Raw genomic sequence first — 12,745 nt, forward strand, 5'->3', positions numbered from 1 at the left:
ATGAGTGAGGCCACCTCTACACAGAGGACAGTCACCAGTGCAGTCACCCAGGGCTCTGTACTGTACCAGCTCCTCTTTGGCATCTACTTCTCGGTGGTCAAAGTTAATGTCAAAGTTCACGGATGTTTGCAAACTGGGAGTCATTGAATCCCAAAAGACAAGAACACCTTCCAGGAAGGTCTAGTACAGACAAATGCTTGGTACCAAAGCTATGGCTTAAAACTCAATACCAAGAAATGCATTATAGAACCTTTTGGGAATATGGCCACCTTGAGTAACTACGTCATTAATGAAACACCCCTAAAAGTTGATTCACTAGTCAGGGATCTGTAAACTCATGTAGATTGTAACCTAGTCTTCAACCAACAGGTGCTCAAGATGCTAAGTAAATCGTGTGTTACTCAACGTATGCGTAAGGGCATGGCATCTAGATTGAGAAAGGTCATTGTACCACTGTACTCAGCCCTCATCAGACCCATCATAGAATATAATGCCCCCTATGGTATGTACCTCACCAGAAACATTCAGTAACAGGAATGTCCACAAAGCTTCCTTGCAAAAAGAATACAGGGAGTAAAAAAAAAAAAAAGTATGCTGACTGCCTCAAAGCCCTGCCTGTTTACTCAGTCTCATACAGACCTCTGTGAGGTGATCTTCGCCTGCATACAAGACATCCCTGGATCCTGTTTTGATGAACCTTTTATACAACGACAAAACAAACAGCATCAGAAGTACTAGAATAAAAAAGAACTAAATATTACTTGCAGCATAAACAGAACATGTTGTTGAGACAGATAAGTTTCTCAGAGAATTCCCATTCTCTGGAACAGGCTCCCTATCTATGCAGAGTCCCTCTCTAACCCTATTTACATGCAACTTGAACCAATGGATGGGTAATCAGAAATTCACACTGGTCTGGCACTTAAGTCTCTGATGGACAGAGGCAGTCAGCTAATCACCCCTAAATAAATCAAATTTGTGTTTTTTTTTTAAACACCTTTATTGAATTATCACGTGTGACATACACAAATTTACATTCATATAAAAGTAATCAAACTATAATTAACATACTTCAAATATATTCCTATATATCATAAAACCTAAGCAACATTATATCAATTATTCAATTCCTGCCTTTTTTTAAACAAGAAGCATCTTTATTAAACCTTCACTTACTACATAGGCAATCATAAGTTTATATATATATATATATATATATATATATATATATATATATATATTATATATATGAAAACAAACCACATTGACACAATCTGACACACTCCCAGTTGCAAACATTATACATCACTTATTTGTTTGTGTCTTTCGGCTTTTCCCGGTTAGGGGTCGCCACAGTGGAACTCCGGTCCGCTAATGATTGGTAGTTGATTTTTACGTGCCGAGTTACCAGCCCTGACGCACAACCTTCAACGAAGGTACGCCCATTCATGCATGTCTCCACGCAGAAGACGGTCTAGCTGAGAGTCGAACCAGACAGCGTCTTACTGTGAGGCGACAATACTTCCGCAGCACCACCACCGCGGATTGTCATTATACATCACTTATAATCTACCCAATCTTTTTCAGACTCACACAGCTCATTTAAGTCCTGACACCTTTTAAACCTCATTCCTCCCTTGTATGTATTGTTCCCACAATTTCCATTTTCTCCTATGTAGTTTGCTCCTGCCCTTTTCTAAAGATCTCAGTTCCAGTTGTTTTATCTCTGTTACTATATTCACTACTTATAGTATAGTTGGTTTAGATTTTGATTTACATTTTCTAGTAATTGCTTTTCTTGGCCGCTACCAATATTAGACACAGCATGTTCTAACCATGTCTAGGCAATTCCAATTCTGTATCATAGCTCAGAAAAATAATTTCTCTCATCAGACCAATCTGCCCACCCAGCATCTCTGACAGTGTATCTCACAGAAAATCCTTAAAGTCTGCCAATTCACTGCACTCCCAGAAAATATGTTCCCAATTAACTCTTTCTTGTCTGTCACACCTCCAAAGTTTGCTGTCTGCCTGAGGAAAATTTCTCTGGAGTCTACTTGGGGTATAGAAATATGTACGTAAACATTTCAGGGCAAAAACATATATCTTCTAGCTTTTGTTGCATATTTGGGAGACATACATATATCCTCCTATTGTTTCTTTGTGAATTGCTTATCCAATCTCTCTTTCCAATCCTTTCTAACCTTCTCTGATTGATTTTTATCACTATCATGCAATATTGTATATGCTCTACTAATTATTCCTTTTTTAATGGCAGCTTCTGTTCTAGATTCTACTAAAAACTCTACCACTGCTGGTCTTTCATTTAGGACCTTCCTATTTCTTTCTCTTTGCATATATTCTGATATCAATCCTTGACAGGAAAGGCAATTTCTAACCTGCAGTCCAAATAAATTCTTGGCATCTCCTCATTCTATTACCTTTCCCCCTCTAGTTATTTGCTACCAAAATCTTGGATCCTTTGCCAGTTTTCTCCAATAAATTCCAGCCCCCTCTTACCTATTGTCTATATCCCTAATTGCAGTCACCCCTATTGGTAGAATCTCCTTTCTCCAATCCCATCTTGGCTTAGTTCTTAGAATACTTCCTGCTACTTTACGGATGTCATATTCTGTATCATTATTGTTATTCTCCTTACAGGCCTGCATTCAAACTCTCAGTCTCCCCTTGTTTCTTGAACGTCCGCCCTTTTTCATCATCATCATCCCTTTCCACTTTGAATTACACTTTTCTGCTCATGCTATGTATGGAGTCCTAACTGTCTAGCTCTGAAATACCCCTTCAAATTAGGTAATCCCAATCCACCCTGTTCTACTGGAAGAATCAGCTTATCTCACTTGACTCTTGCCATCTTTCCATCCCAGAGAAGGTCCTTCAGCTCTTTATTAATTGTTATCCACAGGTTCTCCTCTGGGTGATAAAAATATGCCTGACCTGTGTATAAGACTAAAAGGACTAAAACATTTTAACTGCTTGTATCTTACTACCCATATCCATATAACAAAACTTCCATATTCTCAGTTTTTGTACAATCTTTTTAGTCTCTTCCCACATATCCTTAGCTACCACACTAGAATAATTTTTATTCCATACTCCTAACTAGTTAATTTTATCATGTCAACATAAATATGGATATTCCAGAAACAATTTGTGTGTGGGTACATAGTTTACCGCTATTACCTTTGTTTTAGATTCATTAATTTTGTATATCAAAAAGATCTGAAACTGTTTCAAAATGTTCCACAACACTGTAATGTCTCTTTCTGGTTTTATCAAGTATAAGATAATATAATCTGCAAATAAAGCCGGCTTTTTTTGACAATAATACCAATTATATCCTTGAATTTCTGTGTCCCTTAGTTTCTTTGCCAATGGTTCTAATTATAATGCAAATAATAAAGGGGAAAGATGACACCCCTGCCTGGTTCCTCTGCTCAAGCAGAAATTATCAGAGAGGACCCCACCCTCTCTAAATTTCGCCTCCGATCCCTCATACATCCTCCTAATCAACCTTATAATTTTTTCAGGAAATGCAAATGTTTCCATTGCCCTACTCATAAAGTCCCAGCTAACTCTGTCAAATGCTTTCTCTGCATCAAGACCTGCCACCAACAATGATATTTTCTTAACATTCTGCTTCCCTCTAGATCATCAATGTTCTGTTAATGTTGTCAAATGTTTGCCTCCCCTCTACAAAACCACACAGATCCATATCTATCAGTTTTGGCATTACTAATGCCATTCTTTTAGCTATTATAGACATGAACACATTATAATCATGGTTTAGCACTGAAATGAGCCTATAGGAAGCTGGACCTGATGGATCTTTACCCTCTTTAGGCATTTCAGCTACCACTGCTTTCTTCCAGGATGGTGGTACTTCTCCTCTTCTTAAGATACTGGTAAACAAAACCTCCAGATCTTTATCAATTTTTTCCTCCTAGCTTCCAAACTTCCACAGGAATACCATCTATTCATGGGTATTTTCCTGTAGATTGGTTATACATCTCAATTTTTATCTCATCTCCTCCTATCCTAACCGTTAGTAATTGAGCCTGATCTACATCTAACCTTGGCATATTTAATTCTTTCATAAACATTTCCTTTGTATATTTTCTTGGTGTTCATATTTTTCTGCTTTATAGAGACTGTCATAGAATTTCTGAAATATTTCTAATAAACCACAAAAAAAAGCTGAACTCAAGAACTGGTACAAAAGAACTCCAATAATAGTAAAAACGACGAGGTAGCCCAAAACTCACAATGAACCTTTATTGCCAAAGTTAAAAACTACCGTTTAGCACTTTCACCATCTGCTGACATCCTCAGCACTACTGAATAACCTGTACAATACAAATAGTGAATAAAAACACATAGGCACACATACCTCCTTCAATTTTGTCCAATAGTAAAACAAGGAACATGGATAACTTCCAATCAGGTACCTTACAAAAACATCCAATGAAAATTGAAAATCAAACTCCATACCTCTTGAATAATTCTGCAAATACACCCACACATGTGCTATCGAATGAATTACTAAAATTACAAAGACCAAGCCTGTGCTAGAAAAAGAAAAGGTGACCAATAAAAATACACAATAGAAAAGTCAATTTTTTTACACTCTTGTTGCTCTGTATTTCAGTTCAGTAACAATTGAAATGGAGTCATAGAGTTCTGGTGGCATGGTAGCCACATCATTTCACAGTGTAGCAGGTGTTTTTTTTCCAGTCACCCAATAAAATACCACACCTCACCCTTTCCAACACACAGAAATTAAATTTGACAAAATTACAGCAAGTAAGGGCATGTCTAGCTAGTGCACTCATGTTGACTTTTTTCTCACTGCTGTAAACATGCTGATATATTCTTTTATTTAGTGCATTATTGGTTTTGCCAATGCAAAAAGTGGTACATGACCCACAGCGTGCCATATAAACCAGCCTGACTTATGTACATTTAAATTGGCCATACATAGCACTGTTGTTAATAAATTAAATAAAAAACCCTCCATGCTGGAAACAATGTACTGATACGGGTGACAACAATCACATTTGATAGTTCGTGAAAACCCTGTAATAGTGGACTTTTTTGGATTTTCTAAAATCGTTTTGATGTTAAGTAATGCTTGAAGGTAAAAAGTTTTTAAGTATTCCCCTAATTTCTTTAGAATCACTAGTAAAATGCAGCACCATGTTACTGTTGAAGTTTGTAACTGGGCTATTAGTAGTCTCTGCATCTTCATCCACTCTATTAAACTGCAGACCATGGTTAATAATCGCGCTGGACCTGCTGGACCTCCCTTGGATAACTGTCTCCCAGGCTTCATCAATAATATGGGGTAGGTAACCTCTTTCCAGGAACATGGATTTTAATACCTCAAATTCCTGTATACAACTTTGTTCATTAGATGTAAGTCGGGAAATGTGAATAAACTGACTCTTCACCACTCCCTGCTTCTGATGGACGGAGTGGTTACTCTGCAAATGCAAAAATAAAGTACAGAAAGTTGGTTTTCTGTAAATAGTAGTCTCAACTGTACTGAAGTTACCTTTCTGCACATATACATGAAGAAAATTCATACCTTTCCACTCAACATGGGATGTAAATTCAAAAATCAGAGATGTTGTCTAAAGGTCTCTCACAAAATCAGCAAGCAATTCTCCATCCCCTGTCCAGATTTAAAAAATATTGTCCAAACAGTGGTAATAACAAGAGCAGTATTGAAAAAGATCTAAGTGAAAAATGGACTGGGTCTCCCATCTCAGTAGTACCCAGTTGGCAAAAATGGGGCCCCCCAATGGTTCTTCCTTCAACAATGTGAATTTACCTGGCCTTGTGGGGAATCTTACTCTTTTAGTCCAGCAGTTGTCAAAACATGTACAGCAAGTAAATGGTGGAAATAACAACAGTGTTTTTTTCCAACGTGATATACAACTCTGGAACTCCCCTGATCTTTCAACAGCTAGAAGAAGGTAGTCATCTTAATGTTGAACATGATACACCAGGTTTGCCTTTGGAATTTAGTGAGTCCAATAATGTTAATAGATGGCTTGGCAATTTAAACTAGCCACCCAACAGAGAATACATTTGGTCTGCTGATGGAACATTTTTAACTCTGCATGAGCAAATCAAAGTGTTGGACAAGATTTTGCTCATATCCTTGCAATTCGACAATTTTTTTCTTGATGAAAGGTATCACACATATCTAAAGGTCTGAGGTTTTGGAGATTTCCTCAAGGTGTGGAGGAAAATTCACCCTTTCACCTTGAATTACTTGAACTTTTCAACAGGACTGGTTTGGATCTAACCAGGTTGGTTTTATGGAAAACAAACCATGGGATGGTTGTACTTGAAGAACTTAACATGCTTGTGAAATCTATATCCACATATCTTGATTTTCCAAAACACAAGGCCCACTTCAACAATGTGTTTATGCAAATTGAATCCAAATTGGCTTCTATTAAACACAAGAAGGATAAAAAGATTGCTTGGGATAATCAGGATTACAACAACCGAACCGTTTACCATAAACCTCCTGGCAGTAGGCAAGGAAGGTATTATTCCAATCTCGACCATTACAGCGATGACAATGGATTTAAGGGTCTATCTGAGGGGGACGAGGCCCCTTCAGACCAGCCTGTCCTGAGGAGGTCAGAACATCTGGCCATGAAGCAATTGAGGAAATCCAACTATTTGCCACAATTCCACAACAGGAAGAAATTAAACAAATGGAACAAAAACAAGAAATTAGGACAAACACACTTGGTGCTGTTGGTGTTGATGATTCCCAGGTGTTAGAGTGCAATCAAGGTACTGTATCCATAATTTCTTCTTACAATTTTAACATTTGTAATTTCACACCCATTAGCGTTGGCCCTGAACATCATAAATTGTTTTAAAGGGGTTCACCTTTATTCCATCTAATCGAACCAGCAATGAACATACCCTATTGGATTTAAAAACCTTTCCAAGGAAACTTAACCTCCAAGTGCTGTTTGGAGGGGATATGACAGATGAACTGGCTTTAAGTCATTTCAAATGTAGAAGCACTGCCAACACACCCCCTTACATCCCATCATTAACAGGTTTGAGAAATCATGTGAAAGAGACATCAGGGGTTTACTGAGTAAGAAGGGGAAGAAAAAATATCAAAACCTTCCCCAAAAGGAACATGATAACTTGAATAAAATTATGAATGATAAACCTACCGCCCTAGAAAATAAAATGAAATTCGAACCACAGTGTGCACTGAATGAATACTCAAGATCTGAAACACGAAGATTTATTCAACCAACAACAGACTAAGCATATGCTTTCACCAGCAACCTGGCTTCTTCAGAGTCTGACAGTAAAACACTCCATAAAAAAAACACTCCACATTTAAAGCAAGAATTCATTCTCCCCACCCATCCAATTAATCAATAAATCAATCAAACAGACAATTTCTTAAGAGTACATTTACAACCAAGTATTAGTTTAAAAAAACACAATTCATAACATTTAATAAACTTATAATAGTCATACACTACATATGTATACATATAAAAATGTAATATAAAATTGCAGTTCCTCTAAATAACACTACTTAAGTATTTTAACTGAGGCTTTATGGTGACACATTCATTTAGTCCAGGGCACCTGGTAGCATTGAGCCTAAGCTGCCATTCCATTTCTAACCTTGCTACCCTGTTCTCATGATCACACTGAATGTTAGACTTAACCCTATCTATAATAAAAAATAAAAATTTGTTAAAATTCCCACATACTGCACTATGCAAATAAAGTGCATTGTGCTCATCCTTTCTCCTGATTGAACTGACATGTTCCCCTATTCTTATTTTCAAGCTTCGTGTAGTCATGCCCACATAAAATGCATCGCATGACATACACGAAGCAAGATATACACAATTCTTGGTGCTACAATTGCAAGCACCTGGACAAGATATCGTGCGTTGATACCCCACTACACTTACGTACGTCCCAACTGCTATGTATCTACATCCTCTACAGGAACCACATTTGCTCATGGCAGATCTAGTGTTGCTTCTACCCTCTCTTTCAAGTATACTCTTCAAGTTCTTTCCTTTTCCATAGACAATCACCGGGGTATCACCTAGGATCATTTTGATATCTTTACTCAGAAAATATTTCCACAAATTTCTGAGACTAGAACCTAGTTCATTAGCTCTTTCATTGTATGTTAAAACAAATTTTACTTTATTTGTTTTATTCAATGTGCTGACACTACTACCTATGTTTACACCCTCCTCCCCTTGCCCTCTTAGAATAGGACTATATTTGTTTCTTCTTCTTCTATATACTTCTTTTTTGATGTTAGTTAACATTGATAGCGGGTACCCCCTGTCATCAAACATTCCAATCAATGTATAAATTTCCTTCTTAAATAAATCATCATTACTGATTAATCTACATAGCCGGACCATCTGGCCCTTAACTACACCTCTCCTTTGGTGCAGAGGGTGACAACTTGTGTAGTGCAGCATCGAGTTTGAATAACTAGGTTTCCTGTAAATTGTACTCACCAGTCCTTCTTTAGTCTTAAATAAGGTAATGTCCAGGTAATTTACTCTCTCTTTGTTCCAGGTGTGTGTAAATCTAAGAAAATCTGTGGTTTCATTAATGTAAGAGCAAAATTCCTTAACACTTTCCTCATCCCCTTTCCAAAATATAAGGAGGTCATCTAAAAACCTACAGTACAAAAGAATGTTGCCCTTGTACTTTGAGTTTAACACAAATTGCTTTTCCCATGCCCATAGCACTAAATTAGCGTAGACAGGGGCACAACGTGCACCCATAGCTACCCCTGTCTTTTGTTGATAGATCTCTCCATCAAATTGTATAAAGTTATTATGTAGTATGATTTCCATCAAGTCATGACATATCTCCAGTCTTTCTTTATCAAAACTGGGACTAGTCAAAAGACTGTCATAAAACAGTTCCATCCCTGTTTGATGTGGTATCACTGAGAATAAGTTAATGACATCAACAGTCAAAAACCCAAACATCTCATTCCCAATGCCCTTAACACTTCCTACCCTTTCCAAACAATGCCACGAATCCTTTAGTATGTGGTCAGCATCCATTAATGCTTTTTTACAAAAATGGTCCACAAATGCAGCCATTGGTTCTGTCTTGGAACCCTTTGCAGAAACAATTGGTCTAAACTGCACATTTTCTGTCCCTTTGTGGACCTTTGGGATTCCAAAAAGCTTGGGCATAGTAGGAAACTTCACACAAAGAAACTCATACTCAACCTCATTAATAACTCCTTGATGTAAAGCATCAAACAAAAACATGTCTATTCCTCTATATGCTCTATTAGTTTCATTAATTGATGCTCTAGTGTATGTGTTTTCATCCCCAAGCAACCTGAATATACAACTACTGTAGTCTATTTTATTCATGATGACCATTCCTCCCCCTTTGTCTGGTTTCATACATCTAACCTTCTGTGTTGACCATAATTCTTGTATAACCTTTCTTTCATTCTCTGATAAATTATCCTTGACTTCAGATTTTTGCCTACAGATTTTCCTAAACTCATATTCTACCATCTGTTCAAATCCAGTGATCTCTGAGTTTATGGGAGGCATGAAGCAACTTTTTCTTTTAATCCCTAAGGATACGTTCTCGTCTGTAGACATCATAGCACATGAACCCTGACCAGCAAAATATAATTGCAAATTAAGCTTCCTAATATATAACTTTAAGTTTAGTAAAACTTGTGCAATATCTAGCTTGAAATTTGGCACAAAGTTTGTACCTTTGCTAAACAGTTCAAAATACACATCACTAATATCCATTTCAGTGTAATTATATATTGTGAAGTCTTTGCTTCTAACAATGTCACATGATAATGAAGAAGTACATACATCCAACACATCAGTGTTAGCTGAAGCAAGTTCTTGACTTATACAAATATTATTGGGTTCATTATGAGTTACAGGCACATACATATTTACATTGCTATCCTGTGTCTTACTACAATTTCCCATTACATCAAAACTTCTGTACTGCACTTGCTTTACATTGTCCAAAATATACTCATTTGTGTGGTGTAAATTTTGATCACTTACATTCTGCATGTCACTTTGTTTTTCACTCAAAAATTCACAGTTCGTGGGAAACTCCAACACAAAATCAAAACATACATTAAAGTCTAACGTATTGGTAACAACATCGTTGGCTTTACATCTACTAGGATTTAATAGTTCACCCTCCTTCTTCTTGGATGCTGACGTGGAGATTTGGCCGTTTGTGGCTGCTTGTTCAAGAGCCTCTCCGACCTTCGCAGGAAAACCTGCGGCTCTAAAAAATCATCCCCTTCTTCCACATACAATTCCTGTGTCACATCCATATCATCACCACCAATATCTTTTTCATGATTAGTACCATTAAAATTAAACACTTTTCTACCCGGTGGGTACGCTGCTTTATTTTTGTAATCTGCAGCATCCCTGGCCAATTTTTTGTGTTTAATGGCCCTGTTTTTTTCCACAAAAGCCTCAATGTTTTTAAAAACTTTTTCAAAATTCACTTTATATTGTAAAAACAATAAGTCAGATGTTATACTAAAGTGAAGCTTACTAATCCCTTCACGTAAAACATTGAGTCTATTATTATTGTTCCGAATGATTAAATCAAGAAGCTCCATACCTGCTTTTTGAAACAGTTCAACCAGGTCTTGAAAAATGTCAGAATCCATTTCTACCCCCATCGGCAACTTCCATAAACGTAAACCCTTAGGGACTTGGTTAAGCCCCCTCGATTTAATCAGGAACAAGTTGTCTAATTGCATCGCTCTATATTTTCTACTTAGTTTTTCATACTGGGATATCTGCTCTTTAAGAGAAGGAAGATGACTGCTTTTGTCCATATCACGATTCCACGTTGCTCCAAAGACCTCCGTTGTAGCTTCAAAGTCCGGCGTTTCAAACCAAGCCGACAAATCCTGTCTCCTAGACGTACTCTGTACTGCTATAGGTGACGCTGGCTCAGATGTAAACACAACTTCCTGGTTTCGTTGAGCACCACTCACCACTCCGCTATAGGAAGCTGGGTTAACGCTTCTCTGCCCTGGAGCAATGGAACCTGGAGAAATTGAACCAGGAGAATGCAGAGTATATAAATCCATTTGCGTGTCAGTAGGTCCGCTGTCTCGCTCACCACTAGCCTCACATTTCCCTTCACAGTGCACTTTCTTTAGCTTCTCAATCACTGCAGTAAGTTCCTGCAATATTTTCTCCATGTCTCAAGTCTTTTGCCTCACTCACCAAACACCGAGTCGAACCACGGTAACAGTTAAGCAGTCCACCAGAACCAACAAAGGTTCAACCAAGAAAATAAAATGAAATTCGAACCACAGTGTGCACTGAATGAATACTCAAGATCTGAAACACGAAGATTTATTCAACCAACAACAGACTAAGCATATGCTTTCACCAGCAACCTGGCTTCTTCAGAGTCTGACAGTAAAACACTCCATAAAAAAAACACTCCACATTTAAAGCAAGAATTCATTCTCCCCACCCATCCAATTAATCAATAAATCAATCAAACAGACAATTTCTTAAGAGTACATTTACAACCAAGTATTAGTTTAAAAAAACACAATTCATAACATTTAATAAACTTATAATAGTCATACACTACATATGTATACATATAAAAATGTAATATAAAATTGCAGTTCCTCTAAATAACACTACTTAAGTATTTTAACTGAGGCTTTATGGTGACACATTCATTTAGTCCAGGGCGCCTGGTAGCATTGAGCCTAAGCTGCCATTCCATTTCTAACCTTGCTACCCTGTTCTGCGCATCACACTGAATGTTAGACTTAACCCTATCTATAATAAAAAATAAAAATTTGTTAAAATTCCCACATACTGCACTATGCAAATAAAGTGCATTGTGCTCATCCTTTCTCCTGATTGAACTGACATGTTCCCCTATTCTTGTTTTCGAGCTTCGTGTAGTCATGCCCACATAAAATGCATCGCATGACATACACGAAGCAAGATATACACAATTCTTGGTGCTACAATTGCAAGCACCTGGACAAGATATCGTGCGTTGATACCCCACTACACTTACGTACGTCCCAACTGCTATGTATCTACATCTTCTACAGGAGCCACATTTGCTCATGGCAGATCTAGTGTTGCTTCTACCCTCTCTTTCAAGTATACTCTTCAAGTTCTTTCCTTTTCCATAGACAATCACCGGGGTATCACCTAGGATCATTTTGATATCTTTACTCAGAAAATATTTCCACAAATTTCTGAGACTAGAACCTAGTTCATTAGCTCTTTCATTGTATGTTAAAACAAATTTTACTTTATTTGTTTTATTCAATGTGCTGACACTACTACCTATGTTTACACCCTCCTCCCCTTGCCCTCTTAGAATAGGACTATATTTGTTTCTTCTTCTTCTATATACTTCTTTTTTGATGTTAGTTAACATTGATAGTGGGTGCCCCCTGTCAACAAACATTCCAATCAATGTATAAATTTCCTTCTTAAATAAATCATCATTACTGATTAATCTACATAGCCGGACCTTCTGGCCCTTAACTACACCTCTCCTTTGGTGCAGAGGGTGACAACTTGTGTAGTGCAGCATCGAGTTTGAATAACTAGGTTTCCTGTAAATTGTACTCACCAGTCCTTCTTTGGTCTTAAATAAGGTAAATTTT

General features: G+C 37.3%; 1 protein-coding gene across 1 annotated transcript in view; it reads right to left on the bottom strand.

Annotated features, from left to right (window-relative positions):
* Positions 1–12,745, bottom strand: part of LOC122799665 — a 1,990,791-nt gene that overhangs the window by 847,872 nt on the left and 1,130,174 nt on the right. Inside the window, exons 31-32 of the mRNA XM_044068913.1 lie at positions 10,262–11,275; positions 5,214–5,501 (exon numbers count right to left, since the gene is read on the bottom strand). Of these exons, the coding sequence (XP_043924848.1) occupies positions 5,214–5,501; positions 10,262–11,275 (1,302 nt within the window). The remainder of the gene's footprint in view (positions 1–5,213; positions 5,502–10,261; positions 11,276–12,745) is intronic.

The sequence above is a fragment of the Protopterus annectens genome, chromosome 1.part0 (genome assembly GCF_019279795.1).
Source record: "Protopterus annectens isolate FY-2018-M chromosome 1.part0, PAN1.0, whole genome shotgun sequence".
NCBI classification, from domain to species: domain Eukaryota; kingdom Metazoa; phylum Chordata; order Ceratodontiformes; family Protopteridae; genus Protopterus; species Protopterus annectens.